General features: G+C 42.5%; 1 protein-coding gene across 2 annotated transcripts; it reads left to right on the top strand.

Annotated features, from left to right (window-relative positions):
- The first annotated feature begins 7,128 nt into the window (after positions 1–7,128).
- Positions 7,129–25,027, top strand: LOC106580142 (hyaluronan and proteoglycan link protein 1-like). 2 transcript variants are annotated; one of them, XM_014160863.2, is made up of 4 exons: positions 7,129–7,445; positions 19,086–19,436; positions 21,892–22,194; positions 22,405–25,027. In XM_014160863.2, the coding sequence occupies exons 1-4, from the start codon at positions 7,346–7,348 to the stop codon at positions 22,692–22,694; spliced, it is 1,044 nt and encodes a 347-aa protein (XP_014016338.1). In that variant the 5' UTR covers positions 7,129–7,345; the 3' UTR covers positions 22,695–25,027. The 2 variants fall into 2 exon arrangements, with proteins under 2 accessions (XP_014016338.1, XP_014016337.1); XM_014160862.2 differs by having other exon boundaries at positions 7,131–7,445; positions 19,086–19,457.
- The last annotated feature ends 2,750 nt before the right edge of the window (positions 25,028–27,777 follow it).

Below are 27,777 nucleotides of genomic sequence, written 5' to 3'. Positions count from 1 at the left end.
TGTGTGTGAAAAGTTGGATAATGTATGTGATACCAAAAGAGGTATATTTTCTGGGTGACCTAAATAGACTGGTTGTCATCAAGCTGCCCACTCAAAAAGAAGCTCCAAGCTGTAACCAGTGCCTGCAATCTGTTTCAAGTCATCAGTCAACCTACCAGGGTATTTACAAACAGGAACGAAATAATCCATGTGTATTGATCACATCTTCACTAATGTTGCAGAAATCTGCTTTAAAAGCAGTGTCCACAGCCATCGGATATAGTGATCATAGTACAATAGCGATATTTAGAAAAAACTAAGTTCCAAAGACTGGTGCAGAAGGCGAGTTAAAATACTGAACAGATACAAAAGAACAAACATGGGAAGTGTACTGAACGTGAGAGAAACACCAATAACAACTAAGGACTGATGACAATAGAGGGATAAATAAAGGGGAAGTAATGAAGTCCAGGAGTGCCTAATGACGAAGTGCAGGTGTGCGCAATGAAAGTTGCCAGGAGCGGTGGTTAGTAGACGTCAACGTTGAGCACCCGGAGAGGGAGTAGACATGACAGTACCTCCCACTTGACACACGTCCTCCTGGCAGGACGACGCCGGCCAGTAGGACGACCCGGAGGGAGAGGAGCGGGCCAGTCTGGACGGGAAGGTGGAACTCTTGGATGAAGTCGGGATCTAGAATGTCGTCCTCTGGACCGTACCCCTCCCAGTCCACCAGGTACTCTGATGGCAGAGGTGGGACCTCGATGTCCAGGGGAGGCAAAGGAGTGTCGTGAGGGACGGCATCAGCCAGGAACCACCGGCCTGAGGAGGAAAATGTAAAAAGAGGGTAAGATCCGGTAGTTAGTGGGGAGCTGAAATCGGTACGTTACCTCATTGACCCCACAAACCAGGGGCTCAGCTTCGGGCAGGGCAGGGCAGGCGGAGCAAAAGGTTCCTGGTGGAGAGCCAGACCTGATCACCGGGATGGAATACGGGTACCTCACTGCGGTGGCGGTCAGTCTGCTCCTTCTGGCGGCGAACGGTGCTTTGGAGCCTCACGTGGGCATCGTCACAAACCTCCTCTGCACGCCGGAACCACTCGAGAAATATGAACCATCATATATCTCTATTTCTCCTGAAGGGACAGTTGGGCATCGCTGACCTGGGTAGGCTGGGGGGCTGGCTCGCTGTGACGGCCCGTGGTATCGCTGTGACTGGTCACTGTGACGACCCGTGGTATAATCAGAAATTTTCTGTCAAATTGATGCAGAAAAATGTATCCATGCTTTTGTTACTTCTAGGTTAGACTACTGCAATGCTCTACTTTCCGGCTACCCGGATAAAGCACTAAATAAACTTCAGTTAGTGCTAAATACGGCTGCTAGAATCCTGACTAGATCCCAAAAATGGTATCATATTACTCCAGTGCTAGCCTCCCTACACTAGCTCCCTGTTAAGGCAAGGGCTGATTTCAAGGTTTTACTGCTAACCTACAAAGCATTACATGGGCTTGCTCCTACCTATCTTTCTGATTTAGTCCTACCGTACATACCTACACGTACGCTACGGTCACAAGATGCAGGCCTCCTAATTGTCCCTAGAATTTCTAAGCAAACAGATGGAGGCAGGGCTTTCTCCTATAGAGCTCCATTTTTATGGAATGGTCTGCCTACCCATGTGAGAGACGGAGACTCGCTCTCAACCTTTAAATACATCCACAGGTACACCTCCAATTGATTCAAATTATGCCAATTAGCCTATTAAAACCTTCTAAAGCCATGACATCCTTTTCTGGAATGTTCCAAGCTGTTGAAAGGCACAGTCAACTTAGTGTATGTAAACTTCTGACCCACTGTAATTGTGATACAGTGAATTATAAGTGAAATAATCTGTCTGTAAACATTTGTTTGAAAAATGACTGTCCTAACCGATTTGCCAAAACTATAGTTTGTTAAGAAGACATTTGTGGAGTGGTTGAAAAACGAGTTTTAATGACTTCAACCTAAGTGTATGTGAACTTCTGACTTCAACTGTAAATTGAAGTTGGTCCAGAACAAAGCAGTACGTATTGCACTTACAGTGCCTTTGGAAAGTATCCAGACCACTTTACTTTTCCCCCCCAAAATTTGGCTACAGCCTTATTATAAAATTGATTAAATCGTTTTTTTTTCTAGTTTATAAAATAAACTCTGAAATATCATATTTACATAAGTATTCAGACCCATTACTCAGTACTTTGTTGGCAGCGATTACAGCCTCAAGTCTTCTTGGGTATGATGCTACAAGCTTGGCACACCTGTATATACGAAGTTTCTCCCAATCTTCTCTGCAGATCCTCTCAAACTCTGTCAGGTTGTATGGTGAGCATTGCTGCAGCTATTTTCAGGTTTCTCCAAAGATGTTAGGTTGGGTTCAAATCCGGGCTCTGGCTGGGTCACTCAAAGTCATTCAGCGACTTCTCCCGAAGCCACTCCTTCATTGTCTTGGCTTTGTGCTCAGTGTCGTTGTCCTGTTGGAAGGTGAACCTTTGCCCAGTCTGAGGTCCTGAGTGCTGTGGAGCAGGTTTTCATGAAGGATCTTTCTGTACTTTGCTCTGTTGATCTTAGCCTTGATCCTGACTAGTCTCCCAGTCCCTGCCGCTGAAAACATCCCCCACAGCAAGATGCTGCCACCACCATGCCATGCCGTAGGGATGGTGCCAGGTTTCCTTCAGACATGAAGCTTTGCGTTCATGCCAAAGAGTTCAATCTTGGTTTCATCAGACCAGAGAATCTTGTGTATCATGGTCTGAGAGTCATTAGGTGCCTTTTGTTAAACTCCAAGCGAGCTGTCATGTGCCTTTTACTCAGGAGTAGATTCCGTCTGGCCACTCTACCAAAAATGCCTGATTGGTGGAGAGCTACTAAGATGGTTGTCCTTCTGGAAGGTTCTCCCATCTCCACAGAGGAACTCTAGAGCTCTGTCAGAGTTACGATTGGGTTCTTGGTCACCTCCATGACCATTGTCCTTTTCCCCGAATTGCTCAATTGGGTGAGGTTGCCAGCTCTAGGAATAGTCTTGGTGGTTCCACACTTCTTCCACTTAAGAATGGTGTAGGCCAATGTGTTCTTGGGGACCTTCAATGCTGCAAAATTGATTTGGTGATCCTTCCCCAGATCTGTGCCTTAGCATAATCCTATCTCGGAGCTCTATGGACAATTCATTTGACCTCATGGCTTGGTTTTTGCTCTGACATGCACTGTCAAAAGTGGGACCTTATATAGACAGGTGTGTGCCTTTCCAAATCATGTCCAATCAATTGAATTTACCCCAGGTAGACTCCAATGAAGTTGTAGAAACATCTCAAGGATGATCAATGAAAACAGGATGCACCTGAGCTCAAAATCAAGTCTCATAGCAAAGGGTCTGAATACTTATGTAAAAAAAAAAATCTGTTTGTTTTTATACATTTGCAAAAGTTCCTAAAAACCTGTTTTCGCTCTGTCACTATGGGGTATTGTGTGTAGATTGCTGAGGACTTTTTTTTATTCAATCCATTTTAGAATAAGGCTGTAACGTATCAAAATGTCAAAAAAAGTCAAGGGGTCTGAATACTTTCCAAAGGCACTATACACCGAGGGAAAGTGTCAGTAATATGCATGCCACTCTTTTCTGGCTCAAATTTGAGGAGAAATTGACTTTATCACAATTGGTCATAATGCGAAGTATTAATGTGTTGAAGGTACCGAACTGTCTGTTCAAGCAGTTGGCACACAGTCCGGACACTCATCGGTACAACACAAGACATGCAACCAGAGGTCTCTTCACAGTCCCCAGGTCCAGAACAGACGCTGGGAAACAGAGCCATGATGACTACATGGAACTCTCTGCCACCCAAGGTAACTCAAGCTAGCAATAAAACTGTAACGATGTGCGCTGAGAGTCGGGAAGCAAGATCAGCGAGTGTTTTAATAAAATAAATGGAACATAATACAACACAAGAAACACTAACAGCATACAGACATGAAACTGAAACAGAAACAATCACGCCCTGGGAAGGAACCAAAGGGAGTGACATATTTATTTTATTTATTTATTTATTTATTTCATCTTTATTTAACCAGGTAGGGTAGTTGAGAACAAGTTCTCATTTGCAACTGCGATCTGGCCAAGATAAAGCGTAGCAATTCGACACATACAACACAGAGTTCCACATGGAATAAACAAAACATACAGTCAATAATACAGTAGAACAAAAGAAAACAAAACGTCTATATACAGTGAGTGCAAATGAGATAAGTTAAGGCAATAAATAGGCCATGGTGGCGAAGTAATTACAGTATAGCAGTTAAACACTGGAATGGTAGATGTGCAGAAGAGGAATGTGCAAGTAGAGATACTGGGGTGCAAAGGAGCAAGATAAATAAATAAATAAATACAGTATGGTGGTGGTGATGACGATGATGATGATGATGAGGTAGGTAGGTAGGTAGGTAGGTAGGTAGGTAGGTGGGCTGTTTACAGATGGGCTATGTACAGGTGCAGTGATCTGTGAGCTGTTCTGACATATATAGGGAAGGTAATCAGGGAAGTGATGGAGTCCAGGTGAGTCTGATGATGCGCAGGTGCACGTAACGATGGTGACAGGTGTGCGCCATAACGAGTAGCCTGGTGACCTAGAGGCCGGAGAGGGAGCACATGTGACAAAAACCAGTTAAAAAAAACGATAAACGAACACCTTACTACACAAAGGGAACTGTGAAGAGACACAGCCATTTTATATATATTGTATTGTAATTTGTACTGTACTATGTATTAGACATAGATATTGTGCGCATGTACTGATATATAGGCTGTGTGCGACATTTAAAATGTATGTAATTCAGTCCATGACTAATAATGTTCTGTGCTAAGTATTATGTCACGTATTCATGTGTACCCTAGAAAGAGTAGCTGATGCTTTTGCAGTGGCTAATGGGGATCCTAATAAACATCAAATGAGAGACTTTCAAGCAGTCTTTCAACAGAACTGTGTTAAAGGCCAATTGCCAGTGATTAAGTTCGAAACACATTGGTCTGACAAACACAGCTGTAGCTCAGCCACCTTCCATCTTAAATGCGGAAGGCTGCTATTGGAAAGGAAAACCCTTGGGAAAATCAGATTTTTTTTAAAGCATGGAATGCTAAAGTAACAGAGAAAGCCAATAGTTGGGGAACGTCAGGTATCAGTTGTGTCCTCAAAGGTTGAATGCGTGTCCAAACACACTTACATGATTTTTCCCGTTGTAAATTCGAGTAAAACAATACTGTTCAAATCTGCTCACATCGATGATAAACTGATTCAATAGCATTGTATATTTGGATGCAGAATGGTGGGTGTGTTCACTGGATCTACATTTGCCCTTGTGGTTTGTCTGTAAGTGTTCCTCTCAGTGGGGGTGAAAATTATCACAATCATAGCGGTGCTTGCTTTGATTAGAGGAAAACACTATATAGACTTGTATGTTGAGGTGAAATCCTCCAGTGGTTACAGAGCCATTCATTAGAGTTACTTACCAGCCTAGAGCAGGTATGTAGTGCTCATACGATCTGCCAAACATTGTCCCTGTAATTACTTTGGGATTGCTCAATCTTTAACTACCACAGGACTAGAATCTGTTGAAAGTATAGGCAAAGGTATTCATCTATGCGATATTGCACCATACATTGAGTTCCCTTGCATTTTAGATAAAAACTTTACTGAATCCTACCGCTGCCAACTTAAAGTAGATGATTGACGTTGCACCTGGCTAGCTTACGTTCCAAGTTCCTATCTCTGCCATGAGACTAGGGGTTTATAGTATTTATGTTTATGCGTCCCCATGCTCATCTCTATAGTAAACTTATGACTTAAATCAAACCTTATGTAACATCAAGGGTGGATGGAGGTTTAGGTGTGGAAGATGTGATTAGCTGGGGCTTTAGTCTATACAACAAGGGTCCATAGGGTCTTCTGTGACAGGGGTGTTGTCACATCTCAGGGTGTTTAAAAAAATATAGAGAGATAGACCGAGAGAAAAAAATATAAAATGTTTGAATTTCCCCAGCTGTAACAACTCTTGTGATCGAGGGGCCCAGGGCACAATCTCTGGTTTGTTCCTCCGTCCTAGTGCTGCCGTCACTCAAGGACCATCCAGACGGCTGAGAAAATGATTAAGACAGACCACACACTCCCCCTCCTCACACCCCTCACCCGCCATACCCTGGAATAGCCTAAGCAGCCCTATCGAATCAGTTCAGAAAGACCTGAAGAGGTTTCCAGATTAGAGTTTAAATGTGGAGTCCTCTTCATTGAAGAGTGCACTATCTACGTATAGTGTCCCAATCTAGTCAGTTATTATTGCACACATCTGCCATAGAACAACTTTAAATGGTTGGACATGAAAATAGGCTTTCACTGTACAGAGAAGGTTAGACTGAGAAACCAAAGAAAGGAGGGGAATAGGGGAAAATAAAGAACGTGAAGGCAAGGAGAGGGATTTGCAGTGAGGGGAACTTTGGGTGCACTGCACAGATTTGCAGTCGGGCAGGTTTTAGGTGCTTGCATCATCACTGGATGTAGAAATAAATGAAATGTCAGCAAGAGCTGCAAAGAAAGAGCAGGTAAAATCACATGGAGGGCTTCACACACCCCAACACAAACCCCAGGCAGGTGCAGTCTCTATTTAAGATTATGCTTTCCCCCCTCTCAACTGGAAAGGTGCTTGTATTTCAGTTGCGGAGGTAAAACATTACAGCAGGACTTACAGCCATAGTAAAAGTACTATAATAGTTTAGGTTGTGCTGCAGTCTCGCTACAAAGAACATGGAAGAAGCAGCATTGTGGTCACAGGAACAAAATGATCACCAAAAAGCAGAAAGTAATTAAAATGAGTGGATAAAGGTATTTTTTTTGTTGCTTTGGACCTGAAGGGACACAATACAAATATTTGTGAATATGTTTCTTTGTTCAGTGGACTCTCCTGAGGGACACTTTGAGGACAATATAGTGTACCTTTTCTGCTCCTCGTGGATACCAGCGTGGAGACACCTAACATTGTGGGGAGGTGGAGGAGAGCCAGGATGATGGGCTCTCTCCCTCTGAGGGGGAGTGGTCTCAGCCATGCTGGGCTACAATAAAAGGCACTTGTGTGGACCTCTAAGGAGCCCAAACTTTCCAGTAGCACTACCGGCGGCTGCTGCACCAGGGTTACTGGCACACCTCATAAAAGAAAGAAAGAAAGAAAGAAAACAAAGAACTCTTGATTCTGCTACATTTGCTACCGAGCTAATTAGTGTGACATTTAATTTTGAATTTCTTTGCATTTCCAGTGAAGAGGCCCCTTGGTGTGAAAAAAAGAAAGAGAAAATGATAGCTCTGCTTTGCACCGCTTTGCTTTCTCTGACCCTGGCCAGCAGTGTGTACAGTGATACCAACAGCACTGCTTCTACACCAGTCTATGCAGCAGGTAAGTGTGTGTGTCTGTGTGATGTGTCTCTGTGGGGTTGTGCATGTGTGTGTGTGTGTGTTTTCGTGCAGGGGTGTGCATGTGCATGCCATGAGGCCTCAGTAAAGTGGGACCATACACTAATATAACAGCAGAGTCATTTTAGTGGTTGGTAACAGAACCCTCTCTGGGATGCCATTCACAGTCTGACTCACGACTGACTCAATGACTAACGGTTTACGGCTTGCCACTGGCTGAGCATAAATCAGCCTGTCACTCCCAATGGCTTGCTTCCACACATCACAAACTAACGGTTTTACACTGCATATGGACCAAACTACTATTTTTATAATGAAAATGTGTCCGTCTTCATTGTAGCTCAAATTGGGTTCTAGTTCAGAATTGTTCAGAAATAAACTGTAGATAATTGATTATTATGTCTACAATTGGACCACTTGGCCTTTTTAGTTCCTTTACAATGTATTTATTAGGAGGAAGTGAGAAGTGGAAGATTGGAGGGGAACATTTTCAGATTGCACCTGCTCAAGCTACACAATTGAGTTTAACTTAAATAGCACCTCTGGCCTACACCAAATACTGTGAGATATCTTACTGTCAAATGCAATAGGACAATACCACTGGGAAACATATGGTTCAAGCTCAAACTAGAGTCTCAATGTACAAAGTGAAGAGTATTTGAATGAATTTGTCCAGTCCTGTAGGCTGACTCAGGGGATTTGAGTTTCAGCATGTTTTTATTTATTTATTTTACCGTTATTTTACCAGGTAAGTTGACTGAGAACACATTCTCATTTACAGCAACAACCTGAGGAATAATTTCAGGGGAGAGGAGGGGGATGAATGAGCCAATTGTAAGCTGGGGATGATTAGATGGCCATGATGGTATGAGGGCCAGATTGGGAATTTAGCCAGGACACCGGGGTTAACACCCCTACTCTTACAATAAGTGCAATGGGATCTTTCATGACCTCAGAGAGTCAGGACACCCGTTTAACATCCCATCCAAAAGACAGCACCCTACACAGAGCAGTGCCCTGGGGCATTGGGATATTTTTTAGACCAGAGGAAAGAGTGCCTCCTACTGGCCCTCCAACACCACTTCCAGCAGCATCTGGTCTCCCATCCAGGACCAACCCTGCTTAGCTTCAGAAGCAAGCCAGCAGTGGGCAGCTAGCTCTATCATGGTAGAGAGAGAAAGCCTGGCAAAAGGCAAAAAAATACACTTCCTCAGAGTCTGTAGATGAGATGCTGCTGTTCTGTCTGTCTGTGTAAACGTTTGTTCTACTCCTGTGGCCTGATGATGTCAGAAGTGTGTGCATGTTTATTTAAAAATATATATATATTTAACCTTTGTTTAACCAGGTAGGCCAGTTGATAACAAGTTCTCATTTACAACTATGACCTGGCCAAGATAGAGCAAAGCAGTGCGACACAAACAACACAGAGTTGTGTAGCCGGCACCCAGCCCTACTTTATACAGTAGATCTTCATACTAACCATATGGAGAAGACATTTTAATTCACACTTTTGCAAGGGGCGGTGCCTGCTCCACAGACTCACCCAGGCCCTCTGAGCCTGTGAAAATCCTCAGTAGTACATGCATTCTGACAGAAAGGAAGTTAAGATGAACAGCCACAGCCAAACTATAGAGCCCTGTGCTGAACACTGTCCAAATTACTCTCCCTCCCAACTGATGTAATGATCTGTTAACTCTGTGGCTAGCTGAGGCTGGGGCTTGGACAGAGCTGGGGCTGGGACTTTGAAATGGACTCAGGCAGGGCTGGGGCTGGGGCTTGGATGTAGTTGGTGCTTGGGAAGGGGCTTAGGACCAGGCTAGTTTGGCAGGTTTTCTTTGGGGCTGCGTTAGGAGGGGGCTGTGATGTTGGTACAGTATTGTATACATTATGGTGTTTGAATTAAAGGGGAATAACGACACATTGCTGAAATATGTCTGTGCCTAAATATTTCTTACTCATTGTTGGACTGTTTATCACAGTGTGCAACTCTCTCACTCAGCGAGAGCGAGGTAGAGCTAGAGCTATGTCACAAGGTTATTCAGCCCCCCTGTCACTGCAGCGCTAGATAGAACTTTGTGGAATAACGCAAATCTATGAAAATAATAAATGTTCTTTCACAGCAAACATACAACATTTGGGAAGCACAATCGATTGTGAGATATGGCATATTCATTTTATGTGATACATTTGTGTCTCGGTTCACAATTTGACCTTTTTTGGATCTCTGCCAAGCAAGCAGGAAACAGCAGCCCGGCTTACTGCTCATGCAACAACACATGCACAAGAAAACTCCTCATCTTCACAAAACTGTCACTGGCAGCTTTCAAAATACATCAGACTTTAGCACATCAACCAACCTTTTACTACAGGCCTGTTGTCAGAAGCATAATCAGACCTCAGTAGGAGCCTAGTTTAATTTCTCTCTTTCAATGCCTTTCTCTGGAAACCAAGCTGAAAATGCTGTGACTGAAGATGACATTGTAGCCACAAAAATACATTAGACGATAATTGCCGAACCGATCAGAAACACTGTGCTCACAACATTTTATCACCTAAATGGTGTCACTGGTGTGTTTGTGTTCGAATTTTGGAATATAATGCGCGATAGGCTATAAGGTTTTTAGCTGACACGAGTCCATCCAAATGCTGTGCGTGACACAACACACAACTTTTATGCACTCAAGAAATATTGAAGCAAAGTTGCACCCGCCTACCTTTCTGTCATGTCAACCATCCATCCAAATCAAATAATTCCATGTGTCCGTCTGGCTTTATTTTGTCTTCATTAACTTTCACTCACGTAGCCTATTCCATAATGTAATAGGCTACGTGAGTTAAAGTTTATGATAGGGATCATCAACTAGATTCAGCCGTGGGCTGATTTTTGTTGAGCAGATGGTCGGGGGGCTGAAGCATAATTACACATTATTTTTAGACTGCAAATTGACTACAAGAAGCCCAAACAGATATAATATTTGACAATGACATAATCATTTCAAACCTTGCTTACATTTGTATATGATCACGTGTCCTTCTATTATCCGTGGGGATACTTGGAGTTGATTTCCTAGTGTTTTTACAGGCTTTCATGTCCAACAATGAAAAAAAAGCAACGAAAAAAAAAATGTTTTGTTTTGTGTTTTTTTTTGCTCAGAAAACTGGGCCAAATTAACCACCAGTTGGGGAAACCTGTTATATGTGGTAATCCAATGAGAAACACTGCAGCTGTAGATTGCCAGTAATAATCATTCATTACGCATACTATACAGTATATAATCAATACACAACTTTCAGGAAGTAAGGTATTTAATGCAAAAATGTTATCACTCTTTTCTATTTTATAAAATTATCACATTCTCTTTCTTGCTCAAAGAAGGTGATTTGGCCCTGGCTTGCAAACGAAATCTCTGGCATCATGTTGTAAATGATTGTCATTCGTCTAACGATTTGTAAATGTAGGCAATTAATAAATGTTGGCCTAATAGTAGCATATTTGATTTAACCCAATAAAAAATTGGAGAGTGAGTATAAATCACATTTCGATAGATGCATGCATCAATATGCTATTATAGCCTATCTGCAGTGGGGAAATTATTGTACAAGGATATGTTTGCTGTCAGCTGGCTACTGTAGGAAAGTTACAATCTAATGAAACATTCGTTACATAATTTAGCGCATGAAGTGGACATTATGTTGCACATTCAACACTAACTAGGCGATCCCTCTCATTTTCGTAGGTATACATATATTACCGTGGAACAATGGATGTAGCGTCAATAGCATACGACAACATAACTTGATGGACAATGTTGATTGGCAGGTGGAATGATGTCCAATAGGATTGCAAGGTAAAAGTGGAAGGTGGGATCAGGTTTGCTCCCTTTTCCCTTGGTTGGTAAAGACTTCAGAAAATATGAAATTGTTACCCGCAACATAAAAATGTATATGGGGGGAGTTGACGTTTGTCAAATCAAATCAAAAACATACACATGGTTAGCAGATGTTAATGCGAGTGTAGCGAAATGCTTGTGCTTCTAGTTCCGACAATGCAGTAATATCTAACAAGTAATCTAACAAATCAACAAAAATGACCTTATACACACAAATGTAAGGGATGAATAAGAATATGTGCATATGAATATATAGAATAGCAATGGCCGTGCGGCATAGGCAAGATGCAGTAGATGGTATAGAACAGTATATACATATGAGATGAGTAATGTAGGATATGTAAACATTATTAAAGTGCCGTTATTTAAAGTGACTGGTGATACATTTCATTTAGTCCATTTATTAAAGTGGCCAGAGATTTGAGTCTGTATGTTGGCAGCAGCCTCTCTATGTTAGTGATGGCTGTTTAACAGTCTGATGGCCTTGAGATAGAAGCTGTTTTTCAGTCTCTCGTACATGCATGCGTGTGTGTGTGTATGAGATTGAGTGGACGTTTTTTGGGCATGTGCCAGGGGTGTGTGTGTAGGTGTGTGCCTTGGTCACAGCTATGCCTGTTAACTCCATCTTCTTATTGATTCAGGCTAGCTGTGCAGAGCTGTAGGATGTTGTAAAGGATAGCATGTCTAGCAGGCCTGGGTTGGTGTGGTTTTTCACTCAGTGATAAACATGTAGTTACAGCTGTGTAACATACTCTCTCTCTGTATACATACTGATGAAGGCTTATAGGCTAATTAGTGACTAATCAACTTCCTCTGTGGCTCCTTCATCATCTCAAAGACCACAATTACACAAAGTTAACATAAGGTTAGGATAACATTATTCAACTTCTGTAGATGCCGAACATACAATATATGCCGCATGGCAACGTTGGACCATTATGATGTTGCTATTCATTTATTCCATTATGATGTTACTGTTCATTTATTGCCCTACATTGCTACACTCTCAAAGACACAGCTGTTTCCAATAACGCAGTACTGTAAGCTTTTATGGAGTGAGAGAGAATTGTGTATGATCGTAAAAATGGCAGTAGGTCTTGGCTTCTGCTGTACTTTTTATTGTCATGCACGTGTTCATTTACTTATTCTGTCCTCTCTTTCATTTTCACCCCACCCATAACAAAATATGTGGGGGGGAATGGTTGGTAATGGTTTAATGAGCCATTTCCATACGTTACATCTGACAATTAGGGGGAACCCTTGACCCCACAGAAATAGCCTTGTATAAATAAGCTAAGGCTTGATATATGACAGACAGAAAAAAATGTTTAGCTGCTTGCCAAGTGGTTAAATACACATGCCAAGCTGTCACTTTATGAGTGCAGTGTATATTACTTGGGGCCACATACCCTCAAGGGCAATATATATCCACTGGTAACTCAGGTAGCAGGGACAGGGGTAAAAGAGCAGTCTTACACTCACATCTCTACTGAAATTAGGCACTTTTGGGTGCAAGAGTTCACCAATATGTCTTTACAATGTCATTCTTTGTTCACCAATATATCTTTACATTGGCATTCTTTGCATATTCTTTTTGTACAGGATCTGTCTGTTCCTGATGTTTCAGATGCACGTGGCCAGTCTATGTGCTGTATGAGGTCACCTTGCACATGGTTTTTTAGTTTACGTTCAACCGCATAGTGTTTCCTGTTCGCTATGAGATCTCTTATCTTTACCATGTACACACCATCCCCAGCCTCATATGTTCAGGGATTATAAACATCAGCCAGTGGCTTATGAGCGCTAGAACAATGTTTCTATAAATCAGACAAACGAGGTCTTTATTATTTTGCCTCGTATCTGTTGAATCAGAAACGTTGAGGGATAAATCCTGGATGGCGTCACATCTGGCGTTGACGTTGTCATGCGCTCCCGGTTTGATGAGGAGCGATTGTGTCATTCTGGGCTTTCAGTTTCCAATGAAACTTCAGTCAACGGCTTCCCAAGTCCAGAATTTATGAGGCAGAGAGAAGCTGTGAGTCATAAGCCAGTGACAGAGGGAGAATTCATGCAAAGATACTGGGCCTCTTCATGAAACTCTCCATGCCCCATTCTTTTAAGAATTTTTTTCCCTGCCTCGTAAACCCTTTGGCATGCGTCTGGTGCGCCTGCCTGCCTGCATGGAGGCGAGGTGTCTGGGTGGGTATGGAGGGGAGGGATGGTGGTGAGTGAGTTGCAGCCCTGAGGAAAGGAAGGAAATGAAAGAGCGGTTGGAGTTAGGGATATAGGGCGAGATTACATTTGTCAGGCAGCACAGCTTCTGCTCATTAAACCCCTCTGCAGGATAGCGTGCAACTGATAACGTATAGGCCACTCTATTAAACTGAGCCACGTGTCGACTGTTTGCTCTGTGTGCATGGGAGAATGGGGTTATGGGGTTTAGAGAGGTTGGGTGAAAAGCAGGGATGGAGGAAGTTGGGGTGTGGGGGAGAAATGATCAGAGCGGAAGGCTGCTAACCTGGAGTACCTGGTAGTGATGCCTGCATCTGTAAATGGCACATATGGAAAAGGTTTTGCCCGTTGAAGAGACAGCAGAACCCTTTTCCAGTCATGGCTTTGGTGTGGCTCAAGGAGAACCCGACAGAGACAAAAAAAAGAGGAAAGGAAGGAGAGAAAGAGGAATAGAGAAACCAGAAGAGACAGTCAGACACAGAAGGTAGGAAGGGAAAGCGGGAGAGAGAGAAGCATATTATTTTGTTAAGCTTACACATTGGCTAGGATGACTGCGGACACTAGTTAGTAGCTACTGACATAATTTGATCACTAACCAGATATCTATCCAACCTTTTTATGAGTAAAGTACATGTCGGAAAAAAAATGTAATTACAGGTCTATTGGAAACAGAACGTTTTTCCGTAAACTTTCGAAATGTTGACAAAACAAAATACACTAGACAAGGTGGCATCTTTTAATGTCAGTAAAATTAAGAATGCGAGAGATGTCGGTGGAAACGCTTTTATGTACAAATATTGTTGTGAAGAGTCTGGAGATCAGGGAGATTGTGGGAACTCACATGGAGTTGTCGGAAAAGCATGCAGTTTATTAGGCTAGAGACAATATAAATTATGATGTACTTCACAGGGTGGTGAAACTACAAGGTGATGAGCTTGATTGTCCTTTTCAAAAAATATTGAGGGTTTTATTCTGGCAACATGATAATGGATGCTTTGCTGCAGTTTGAAAAATATAAATAATCTTGCTCTATTGTCCATAACAATAATCTCATCATATAGGCCAGGGGTCTTCTGAAAGTACATGGACATTTTCGCCGAATACAACTGGTGTAGACCTTACAGTGAAATTCTTACTTACAAGCCCTTAACCAACAATACAGTTAAGAAAAAATAAAAGTGTTAAGAAATATTTAGTAAATAAATGGAATAAATAAATGAATAAGAAAATAGAATAATAACAAATAATTAAAGAGCAACAATAAAATAACGGTAACGAGGCTATATACAGGGAGTGCCGGTACAGAGTCAATGTGCGGGGGCATAGGTTAGTTGAGGTAATTGAGATAATATGTACATGTAAGGAGAGGTAAAGTGACTATGCATACAGTAGATAATAAACTGAGGGTAGCAGCAGTGTAATAATGGGGGTTGGGGGGTCAATGCAAATAGGCTGGGTAGCCATTTGGTTAGCTGTTCAGAAGTCTTATGGCTTGGGGGTAGAAGCTGTGAAGCCTTTTGGACCTAGACTTGGTGCTCTAGTACTGCTTGCCGTGCAGAAGCAGAGAGAATAGTCTATGACAAGGGTGGCTGGAGTTTGAAAATGTTTAGGGCGTTCCTTTGATACCGCCTGGTATAGAGGTCCTGGATGGCAGGAAGCTTGGCCCCAGTGATGCATTGGGCCATACGCATTACCCTCTGTTGTGCCTTGTGGTCGGAGGGCGAGCAGTTGCCATACCAGGCGGTGATGAAACCAGTCAGGATGCTCTCGATGGTGCAGCTGTAGAACTTTGAGGATCTGAGGACCCATGCCAAATCTTTTCAGTCTTCAGAGGGGGAATAGGTTTTGTCGTGCCCGCTTCACAACTGTCATGGTGTGCTTGGACCAGTTTGTTGGTGATGTGGACACCAAGGAACTTGAAGCTCTCATCCTGCTCCACTGCAGCACCGTCGATGAGAATGGGGGCGTGCTCGGTCCTCTTTTTCATGTAGTCCACAATCATCTCCTTTGTCTTGATCACGTTGAGGGAGAGGTTGTTGTCTCGGCACCACACGGCCAGGTCTCTGACCTCCCTGTAGGCTGTCTCGTTGTTGTCGTGATCAGGCCCCCACTGTTGTGTCATCGGCAAATTAAATGATGGTGTTGGAGTCGTGCCTGGCCGTGCAGTCATGGGTGAACAGGGAGTACAGGAGGGGGCTGAACACACACCCCTGAGGGGCCCCTGTGTTGAGGATCAGTGTGGCGGATGTGTTGTTACCTACCCTTACCACCTAGGGACGCCCCGTCAGGAAGTCCAGGATACAGTTGCAGAGGGAGGTGTTTATTCCCAGGGTCCTTAGCTTAGTGATGAGCTTTGAGGGCACTATGGTGTTGAACGCTGAGCTGTAGTCAAGGAATAGCATTCCTCACTCGCTGGATGAGCAATTAAAAATGAGGAAACATAATTTGGGAAAATAATCACTTATTATATAGATTTTAAAGGGACAGAAAACATAGTGCACTACTTTCTCTTGTACACTAAGGACCCGGAGAAGAATTGCAGGGGAGAGGAGAAGAGAACAATGTGCCTTTTTGAAAGCTAGAAATAAACTAGTAGCTCGCAACGTAATAAAAAAAAAGTAGCTCTCATGCTAGAAAAGGTTGTAGACCCCTGACATAGGCTATACCTGCGCTCTAGCCAACAGCACGCAGATAGCGCTGTTGGCTAAGGCGCACGTGCCAATACCAGAGTGGGCACACCCGCTATATAAAGCTAAAAAAATGTGTGAGAAAACCACCAGTAGAGTTGAAAATGAGATGGAAACCCTTTTAACTTGTATTTTTTACGTGGTACATGGGAATTTAACTGCAAAAAGTAGTTTCATGTGCACTACATCATCACGCAAAGATTTTTATCTGCAACAAGTCAATTTGATGGAAACACATATCTGGTGAGAAAATGTGCATATTGTTTTTATGGAGATTTTACAAAATTCTCATTTAAATCTGTCGCCAATTGGATGGAAACCTACAGTAGCTTATGACTCGAAAGGGGACTTGGTTCTTACCAAAGGCTGCTGATGATTTCTACAGGCATACTCTGCTCAAAGGGGAGGGGATGTGAAAATTCTGCTTTGTTTGAGAATGTTACGTACGCTAACATACAGGCAGTGGTGTAAAATACTTAAGTACAAATACTTTAAAGTACTAAAGTAGTTTTGGGGGGGGGGGGGAATCTGTCCTCTACTTTAAAAAATGTTTTTACTTTTACTTTTACTTCAGTACATTCCTAAAGAAAATAATGTACTTTTTACTCCATACATTTTCCCTGACACCCAAAAGTACTCGTTATGTTTAGAATGGTTAGCAGGACAGGAAAATGGTTCAATTCACACACTTATCAAGAGAACATACCCGGTCATCCTACTGCCTCTCTGGCGCACTCACTAAACACACATGCTTTGTTTGTAAATGATGTCTGACTGTTGGAGTGTGCCCCTGGCTATCCATATATACAAATAAAAAAATTGAATTGTGCTGTCTGGTGTGCTTAATATAAGGAATTTGAAATGATTTATACTATATTTTACTTTTACTGTTGACACTTAAGTATATTTGAGTAATTACATTTACTTTTGATACTTAAGTATATTTAAAAACAAAAGCTTTTACTCAAGGAGTATTTTACTGGGTGACTTTCACTTTTAATTCAGTCATTTTCTGTATCTTGACTTTTACTCAAGTTTACCGAATTAGTACTTTTTCTACCACTGCATATACTACATGAAATGCTTATTTTACTCTTACTCTCGATCATATACTTGAGGGCCTCCCGGGTGGCGCAGTGGTCTAAGGCACTGCATTGCAGTGCTAGCTGTGCCACCAGAGATTCTGGGTTTGAGTCCAGGCTCTGCCGCAACCGGGAGGCCCATGGGGCGGTGCACAATTGGCCCAGCGTCGTTCAGGTTAGGGAGTGTTTGGCTGGCAGGGATATCCTTGACTCATCGCTGACGCCTGACTCCTGTGGCGGGCTGGGCGCAGTGCACGCTGACCAGGTCACCAGGTGTATGGTGTTTCCTCCGACACATTGGTGCGGCTGGTTTCTGGGTTGGATGGGCATTGTGTCAAGAAGCAGTGCGGCTTGGCTTGCTTGGCTTGGTTGGGTTGTGTTTCGGAGGGCGCATGGCTCTTGACCTTCGCCTCTCCTGAGTCCGTATGGGAGTTGCAGCGATGAGACAAGACTGTAACTACTATCAATTGGATACCACGAAATTGGGGAGAAAAAAGGGGAAAAAAATTCATACTTGAGAAAAAGTAAATAGAACATGAATCAAGTAAAACTGATAGTCAACCAGTGAAATACTACTTGAGTGAAAGTCTTAAAGTTTTTCTTTAAAATATACTTAATTCACAAGATTCTTACAGAATAAAAGTAAAGTACAGATTACCCCCCAAAATACTTAAGATGTACTTTACACCACTGTGTGTCTGTGTGTGTGTGTGTTTTTAGGCAATGTTGAGAGGGGCATTTTCAGAGATTTTTACTGCTTTTTTGCTTGCCAATCAAACACATGCAAAAGCATAATTATTGAGGGCCATCTTGATTCTTGTAAAATTGTATGTCCTCGCACATCAATCTTTAAAATCAATTCAAAACATTAAAAGACGTGACACGTCTGAACTGACACCAGTAATTAAAAGCTCTTAAGGATCTGCCCCTTTTTTTCAATTTTCGCCTAAAATGACATACCAAAATCTAACTGCCTGTAACTCAGGCCCTGAAGCAAGGATACGCAAACACTTAGAAGTTTATAGAAATGTGAAAGGAATGTAGGAGAATCTAACACAATAGATATGGTAAAAGATAATACAAAGAAAAAACCAACCGTTCATTTGTATTTTTTTGGACCATCATCTTTGAAATGCAAGAGAAAGGCCATAATGTATTATTCCAGCCCAGCTGAACCATTGCATTCCTGTTAAAATGTTTGTATCAAAACTGCCCAAATGTGCCTAATTTGTTTATTAATAACTTTTCATTACATTTTTACATTTTAGTCATTTTAGCAGACGTTCTTATCCAGAGCGACTTACAGTAGTGAATGCATACATTTCATACAATTTCATACATTTTTTTCTGTGCTGGCCCCCCATGGGAATCGAACCCACAACCCTGGCGTTGCAAACACCATACTCTACCAACTGAGCTACAGGGAAGGCTTTCATGTTCCAAACTGTGCACTCTCCTCAAACAATAGCATTTTATTATTTCACTGTAATACCTACTGTAAATTGACAGTGCAGTCAGATTAACTAGAATTGAAGCTTTCTGCCAATATCAGATATGCCTATGTCCTGGGAAATTTTGTTGTTACTTACAACCTCATGCTAATCGCATTAGCCTACGTTAGCTCAACCGTCGCTTGGACGAAGTTAATACAACTTTGTTACGTATTCTACTGTATTCTTCTGATGATTTAGTAAATCTTGACTTACACTACACCTTTTCTTGTCCTTCCCAGAGACTGAACTTGGTGATCAGAACCGTGTGTTTGCCAGTCGCGGCTCCAACATCACTCTACCATGCCGGCTCCACCGCCAGCATGGGATGTCCTTCGGCCGCGTGGGCATGAGGATCAAGTGGACCAAGCTGTCTGCGGATGAGTCACTGGAGGAAGATGTGCTGGTGTCCATGGGCTTCCACAAGAAGAGCTACGGCAGCTTCCTGGGCCGTGTCCGCCTGCTGGAGGCCGACGATGATGATGCCTCACTGCTCATCAGTGACGTGTCCCTGGACGACATGGGAAAGTTCCGTTGTGAGGTCATTGATGGCATGGAGGATGTCCTTCATGAGGTTACCTTGGAGGTGCAAGGTAGTGTAGGCTACAGTGATGGTAAATCTTTATCTTTTTACTTCCTTCTCCGGCTCAGCGATGGCCATCTCATCTCATCATCCCGCACATCACGTCACCACCCTCCATTTAATTTTGTCTTCACTGTTGTGTCTTTATGGTGTTGTTGTACTTTTGTTACCCTGTCAATAAGGACAGGAGGTTTTCATGACCCTACCCATAAACTACTGTTTGGTAGAAATGAATGGTTTCAAGACCAGAGCCAAGAAATAATGGTTTCAAGACCAGAGCCTGTTTCCTTATTTTCAACACCTCACCACCATTATATTGATTTATGTGTAGAAAGACAAAAGACAAAAAAGAAGACAGCTTTTGTTCATTTTTCAGAGTTTGTGCTGGTTATATTCACACAGCCTTACACTGCAGTACATGAAAACACATTTTCCATCTGAATTAATCCCACTCCGCATCGATCCAAACATCCTCCTTGCTGATACAGTACTATTTGCATAATCGTGAAAGGAGTCCTGTTCTTCCTTTTCATATGTGGCACAAATACGACCTTTTTTTACATTCTATTCATAAAACTGAGTCCGCCTGAATGTATTGAATACTATTACACGGTCATAGTTCCCATCTGGGCCAAGACCGCCTGAGCAGATTTTGCCCCAGTTTAAGAAAAGGGATCTTTATCAGAGAAAAGCTAGCAAGCTGGCCATAATGAAAGCAGGCTGGAATGACTGTCTATTGTTAACATTGGAACAAAGTCATGCCCAATGAAAAGCCTCAGTGCTGGTTGTGATTTTCCCTCATAGTAATCCAATTAAATGTTATCTTGTTTGCAGCTGTATATATCTGACAGTCAAGCACTCAGCTACTTAGGCTACCATGGGGTGCAGGCTTGTGTAAAAGATGAAACTACAGATGCAACAATCTAATGTGTTACAGGGGATTGTTTTTGCTTTATCGACTCTTAGTTGTTTCTTAACCACCAAGGGCCAAATGCCACCCTCTCTGTTAGCTAGCAGTGACACAAAGTACATTAACAAGAGATGAAGAAGTGCTGTTGAAGTCCAATTCAGTGCTTTTTTATTTTTACCTTTATTTAACAAGGCAAGTCCGTTAAGAACAAATTCTTATTTTCAATGATGGCCTAGGAACAGTAGGTTAAGTGTCTTGTTCAGGGGCAGAAGGACAAATTTTTACCTTGTCAGCTCGGGGATTCAATCTTGCAACCTTTCAGTTACTAGTCCAACACTCTAACCACTAGGCTACCTGCCGCTTTCCAAGAACATTGCATCTCCTAAACAGTATGTCAACAACAGCCACCTTTCCCTCACAGAATTTTACATTTTAGGCATTTAGCAGACTCTTACCCAGAGTGAGTCACAGTAGTGAGTCAATACATATTCATACTGGTTCCCCGTGGGAATTGAACCCACAACCCTGGCATTGCAAGTGCCATGCTCTACCAACTGAGCCAGACTGGACAAAATTTCACATGTACAAGGGATTACATTTGCTTGGAGGCCGGACACATAAAATACTGGTCAGGACAATAGAGGAGTGGACCAGCAAAGTCTGAGTTAAGGGAATTAATTCAATTACATAACCATAATACCTAAGAGGCTGTTTTACAGCTGTAAAATCACATAACTGGACCACCAAATGATTGACACCAGAGGTTCCATTTGCTGGACACAGTTGATGATTGTACTTTGTATTATAGTGCTTTGGAGTCTTGTGCTGGCCTAACGTATTTGCTAGCTTGGCTGTTACAGCCTAATTAAAACGTAAACAGAGTGAGATGAATCTTCCTTCCCTGCTGAGGGGCAGAATACCACAAAATGAATCAGTTAGCGAAGTCTGAATCCTCTCTGAAGGCGGCTGCTCTTTTATCACTCACCAGGAGCTGCAGGACCAAGAACAGCAATAGCTTACACTCACTAACATATACTATCAGAAAGTATGTCAGAAACCCCCAATCCCTCATGACTGGTCCAGTCTAGACCCAAGGACCACACACATTCTTCATCCTACTGGCTGGCTGGGTCTGCAAACCCACAGGAGGATGAGTGTGTAAAACATAAATCCAAATGTATCTGTATTCAGATGTGTTGTGTGTTATGTTGTGTTAGAGTAATATTCCTCTCCTAGAGTATGCTGTGATATACCGTGTTTTATGTGTGTCTGTATGTTTTAATTTACGGTAGATTTCCATGAACTGTATTAATATAACATGCATAACTATGCAATGGGTTTCTATCCACTGTGGTGATTCAATTAAGAAACATTCACATAAGGACACATTTTAAAAAGTACATGTCATAAAAAGGATAACAATTGATTCCGACTCGCTAATAGTTGTCTTACAATAAATAGTGAGTTCAGTTGGCATTTTCCTGAATGGGTGCTCCATTTAGCCTAAGAGCCAAATTAACTATGATATTAACCCCAGCTCCTTGCTCATTCGCAGGTGTGGTGTTCCCTTACTCCCCACGGCTGGGCCGATACAACCTCAACTTCCACGATGCTGAGCAGGCTTGCCTGGACCAGGACTCTGTGGTGGCCTCCTTCGATCAGCTCTACGGGGCCTGGAGGAGTGGCCTTGACTGGTGCAATGCCGGTTGGCTGAACGACGGCTCCGTGCAGTACCCCATAACCAACCCCAGACGGGCCTGTGGAGGAGTCAACTCCGGTGCGGGCCTGAGGAGCTACGGCCAGCGTGACAAGTCCAAGAGCCGTTATGATGTCTTCTGCTTCACCTCTGCCGTCAACGGTGAGTTTGTGTCTGCTTTATATGGTTGTTTTTTAGGTAGACATTGGACATGCAGTATCTATTATTTGAACAAAAGTAGTAGAAATAGATAGACATACATTACATTAGGGAAGAGTTCATCAGCATATCTAATTGACCTCTCTTTAAAATGAGGCAACCCAACCAAAATCCTCTGTTTTCCTTTGGCCGTCTTCCCCTCTCTGACCTCAGGCCGCTTCTACTGGCTGGTGCAGCCCGACAAGCTAACGTTCAACGAGGCTGCTCAGGCATGCCAGGATGACGGAGCTGAGATTGCCAAGGTGGGCCAGATGTATGCTGCATGGAAGCTGAATGGCTATGACCGCTGCGACTCTGGCTGGCTGGCTGACGGCAGTGTCCGCTACCCCATCTCCAGACCCCGCAGGAACTGCAGCCCGACAGAGGCGGCTGTGCGCTTTGTGGGATTCCCCGACAAGAAGCAAAAGCTCTTTGGCGTCTACTGCTTCAAGGGCCAGCAGTGAAGAGGAAAGGGCTTAGCCCTGAGCACCAAACCCATATAACCATAAATGAAAAACAACAATGACAACAACAATTCCACCAATAAACAAAAGATCCATGTCAGGACTTAATTTGCATGAAGTAGCATCAGCTTACCAATACTGTGATAATTGTTTTTTAATGAATACTGTAAAATCTCATTTTTCATACTGCAACGATCCAAAACTATTTTGTAAGCTGAAACAAGTGTTATTCCTTAACATTTTCAGTCATGTAATATGTTGCCCATATAATATAACAATAGCATTTTTAGTTATACAAAATGTTGGTCATATAATAACACGGCACTATGGTTGAAATGGACTGAATGAGTTACATCTTCTAAGGGCTAGATTCAATCAGATCCGCTTTAGCCAACATCTATATAGCGGTTGTTTTGGCGGTGTTGGAGGTGGAACTGCATTAGAGCTGTCAAATCGGTGAGCAGCTGGTCTTGATCATTGTTGCAAAGCTACAACCGTCCCACTCGCATTAAAATTGTAGGCTACATAGAAATAATGTTCTAACTGAAAATCATTCAATGAAATGAGGATTTCTATCACCCTAATCAAGGTGTCGATTACGTCTCACATTCCAGTGTTTGAACCCGGAAACAAGACTACAAAGGATTTCTCTTAATTCTACTCCGTGCAGCCAATGGCAACATCCGCTTTAGGTATAATGCCAGGAGCCACTTGTGGATTTGACAGCTCTAACACAGTTCCACCCACAACACCGCAAAAACAACTGCTGTTCGGATGTCGGCTAAAGCAGATCTGATTGAATAGAGGCCTTACTAACATGTACTGTGGCCTATCTAGCAGCTTATGAGCTAAATTGCATGAACATAATGACCACTGTTTGACTATGGCAGAAGTCTATTTTGATTCCAGTAACACTTGCACAGTAATGCTACCACAAAAAAATGTAAATATATATTTCAATCCGAATCTGAAGTGAATATTCATCTGAGCAGAGGGGCATTTCACAAAGGAGATTCAAGCTAGCAAGCTAACTTTCCTGAAACAGTAAACTAGGATATTGTTCCAAAGTTTCAGAATTTCAGAATTTCAGAAAAGTCTGCTATTAATTTACAGACCCTAATCTCTGAAAAACACCTTGCATTTTTGCTTTTATTTTAATGATAGCTTTCTCTCATCTGTGTCTAAAGACTTCCCCCTTACACCTCTACTAACAATCCTTTGGGGTACTTTTCAACTTTATGAACTGTGATCCGACATTAAAGTTTGTTTAATTTCTGTTTAAGGCATAAAATATATGTATGCGTGCCGAACTGTCACTCACTCGCCATAGCTAGTTTAAATCAATAGCCATACTGAGCAATTAGTGTTACTAATATACCTTTTTTGTTCTTTAAAAAAAAGTGTTTTCATTATATTTTTCTAATGATCATTTTATGTCACTATGTGTAGCATATTGCTTTGTCAAATTGTTTTGAATTGTACTTTTTAGCATCTCTTTTGAGAGAAAGACATACTCCACATACCTGCCCCTCACCCAAATTTCAGCTAAAAGTCAGTGAAGGAAAAATCTCAGCGTACTATAGGCCTAGTGTTTAAATACAATGACCTAGCCATCCATTCACAGCCAAGTGCATATCAGGATTGCAATACAATTGGAGTGAATCCTTGCAAACTAAGAGGAACTCTGATATTGGTATTTAACAGCAGTACAGAAACAGCTGTATGTCTGTAACACTGGAATGGCAGCCAAATAGGGATCCACATTGACAAACTGCTACTGTTGCAAAGGACTTGGGTTGATTGTACATCATCACCGAAGTTACGAGCTGCAAACAAAGGGCTTACATTACACTTCTCAGGGCATGCAACCCTCTTTAAGACCCCGTTGCTAGTGTCCAACAGTGCTTTAAGACAGTGCCTTAAACCAGGTGACCATTTTGGGTGATCCATCCAGGCCACCCAAGACCTGCTTTGAGAACTGCCAAATGTATAATTCTGGCAAAACGATGTTGAGCAGCTTTTATCTTCACACACAAATAAAAACGCAGGGTCTGACTTAAATCCTGACTTGAAGAGGTTGGTCCAGTCCAGACTCGAAGATAAAAAGAGTCAAAGTATTTCAAAACAAATACAAAGTGGGAAAAAAGAGAGACTAAAAATATTGCATCTGACTTGTGGTCTATATATGTTATTGCTTTGTATTCTCTTAGCATTAGAATACTAATGGTCCCCTAGGACATGCAGGAGGTCGACAACTGAGATCTGTGTTGACTGAAATCACAACCACTAGCCTATTGAAGCCAATATCTGCCAATAAAACTGATCATACAAATTATGGTGGTCATCTTTCTTTTTTTGCGTGTTGTATTTCGGCTTACCTTTTTCTCTTTCCTAGTTCTGGCATTGACATAGGTAGCATGTGGTTATTTGGTTGAACCTGGTTTACTAACTGCAGTTAGATAAAATGCACTGTTAAATAGATGGATACACATTACTCGGTGGAGGTATTATTTCTATTCTAATAGCTAGTACCTTTTTAAACAAAAGAACAAACTGAAAATAAAAACTTGGTAATAGATTTTTGATGCTGTGACTTTTTACCCTCCATGTAAAGGTCGTTTTTCTCTGTATTTCTGTTTTTGTTGGACCTGAACCAACAAGCATGAATTATGTTTCTATAAATGCTGAGGTTGCCCTTGGTGCAGTAGAAAGCTGTTTGCAGAGCATAGGAGTTCGCATATGAAGGAAATTCTCTCCTGTCTCCATTTTCAGTGTATCATGCAATTTTTGAATGAAAGTACATATCCTACATAATCCTCTAATACTGTGTGTATCGACCACTAGGATATAAACTCAGCAAAACTCAGCAAAAAAGGACCCTGTCTTTCAAAGATAAATTGAAACAATCAAAATAACTTCACAGATCTTCATTGTAAAGGGTTTAAACACTGTTTCCCATCCTTGTTCAATGAACCATAAACAATTAATGAACATGCACCTGTGGAACGGTTGTTAAGACACTAACAGCTTACAGACGGTAGGCAATTAAGGTCACAGTTATAAAAACTTAGGACACTAAAGAGGCCTTTCTACTGACTCTGAAAAACACCAAAAGAAAGATGCCCGGGGTCCCTGTTCATCTGTGTGAACGTGCCTTAAGCATGCTGCAAGGAGGCATAAGGACTTCAGATGTGGCCAGGGCAAAAAATTACAATGTCCGTACTGTGAGATGCCTAAGACAGCGCTACAGGGAGACAGGACGGACAGCTGATCATCCTTGCAGTGGCAGACCACGTGTAACAACACCTGCACAGGATCGGTACATCCGAACATCACACCTGTGGGATAGGTACAGGATGGCAACAACAACTGTCCAAGGTACACCAGGAACGCACAATCCCTCCATCAGTGTTCAGACTGTCCGCAATAGGCTGAGAGAGGCTGGACTGAGGGCTTATAGGTCTGTTGTAAAGCAGATCCTCACCAGACATCACCGGCAACAACGTCGCCTATGGGCACAAACCCACCGTCGCTGGACCAGACAGGACTGGCAAAAGTACTCCTCACTGACGAGTCGCGGTTTTGTCTCACCAGGGGTGATGGTCGGATTCGCGTTCATCATCGAAGGAATGAGCATTACACCGAGACCTGTACTCTGGAGCGGGATCGATTTGGAGGTGGAGGGTCCGTCATGGTCTGGGGCGGTGTGTCACAGCATCATCGGACTGAGCTTGTTGTCATTGCAGACAATCTCAACGCTGTGCGTTACAGGGAAGACATCCTCCTCCCTTATGTGGTACCCTTCCTGCAGGCTCATCCTGACATGACCCTCCAGCATGACAATGCCACCAGCCATACTGCTCATTCTGTGCATGATTTCCTGCAAGACAGAAATGTCAGTGTTCTGCCATGGCCAGCGAAGAGCCCAGATCTCAATCCCATTCAGCACATCTGGGACCTGTTGGATCGGAGGGTGAGAGTTAGGGCCATTCCCCCCCAGAAATGTCCGGGAACTTGCACGTACCTTGGTGGAAGAGTGGGGTAACATCTCACAGCAAGAACTGGCAAATCTGGTGCAGTCCATGAGGAGGAGATGCACTGCAGTACTTAATGCAGCTGGTGGCCACACCAGATACTGACTGTTACTTTTGATTCCCCCCCCCCCCCTCCCATTGTTCAGAGACACATTATTCCATTTCTGTTATTCCAGTCACATGTCTGTGGAACGTGTTCAATGTATGTCTGTTGTGAGAGGACATTTCTTTTTATGCTGAGTTTACAATAGAGAATGATATACATTGCCTTTGAAAAATATTCTGACCCCTTGACTTTTTCAACATTTTGTTACATTACAGCCTTATTCTAAAATGGATTAAATACAAACAAATCATCAGCAATCTACACACAATACCCCGTAATGACAAAGTGAAAACAGTTTAGAAATTTTAAAAAATACAATAAATAAATTCTTTATTTACATAAGTATTCAGACCCTTAGCTATGAGACTCGATATTGAGCTCAGGTGCATCTTGTTTCCACTGATAATCCTTGAGATGTTTCTACAACTTGATTGTAGTCCACCATTGGTAAATTCAATTGATTGGACATGATTTGGAAAGGCACACACCTGTCTATATAAGGTCCAACAGTTGTCAGTGAATGTCAGAGCAAAAACCAGGCCATGAGGTCGAAGAAATTGTCCGTAGAGCTCTGAGACAGGATTGTGTAATGGCACAGATCTGGGGAAGAGTCACCCCCCAAAAAATTGGCATCATTGAAGGTCCCCAAGAAAACAGTGGCCTCCATCATTCTTAAATGGAAAAAGTTTGGAACCACCAAGACTCTTCCTAGAGCTTGACGCCCGGCCAAACTGAGCAATCGGGGGAGAAGGTCCTTGGTCAGGGAGGTGACCAACAACCCGATGGTCACTCTGACAGAGCTCTAGAATACCTCTGTGGAGATGGGAGAAATTTCCAGAATGACAACCATATCTGCAGCACTCCACCAATCAGGCCTTTATGGTAGAGCGGCCAGACGGAAGCCACTCCTCAGTAAAAGACACATGACAGCCAGCTTTGAGTT

The sequence above is a fragment of the Salmo salar genome, chromosome ssa20, assembly GCF_905237065.1.
Source record: "Salmo salar chromosome ssa20, Ssal_v3.1, whole genome shotgun sequence".
Taxonomy (NCBI): Eukaryota; Metazoa; Chordata; class Actinopteri; order Salmoniformes; family Salmonidae; genus Salmo; species Salmo salar.
This window is presented reverse-complemented; position numbering and strand designations above follow the sequence as displayed.

Coding starts and splice junctions, on each gene's coding strand:
- LOC106580142 (XM_014160862.2), top strand. CDS start 7,346: ATGATAGCTCTGCTTTGCACCGCTTTGCTTTCTCTGACCCTGGCCAGC. Junction 7,446..19,085: donor TACACCAGTCTATGCAGCAG/GTAAGTGTGTGT, acceptor TGTCCTTCCCAG/AGACTGAACTTGGTGATCAG. Junction 22,195..22,404: donor CTTCACCTCTGCCGTCAACG/GTGAGTTTGTGT, acceptor CTCTGACCTCAG/GCCGCTTCTACTGGCTGGTG.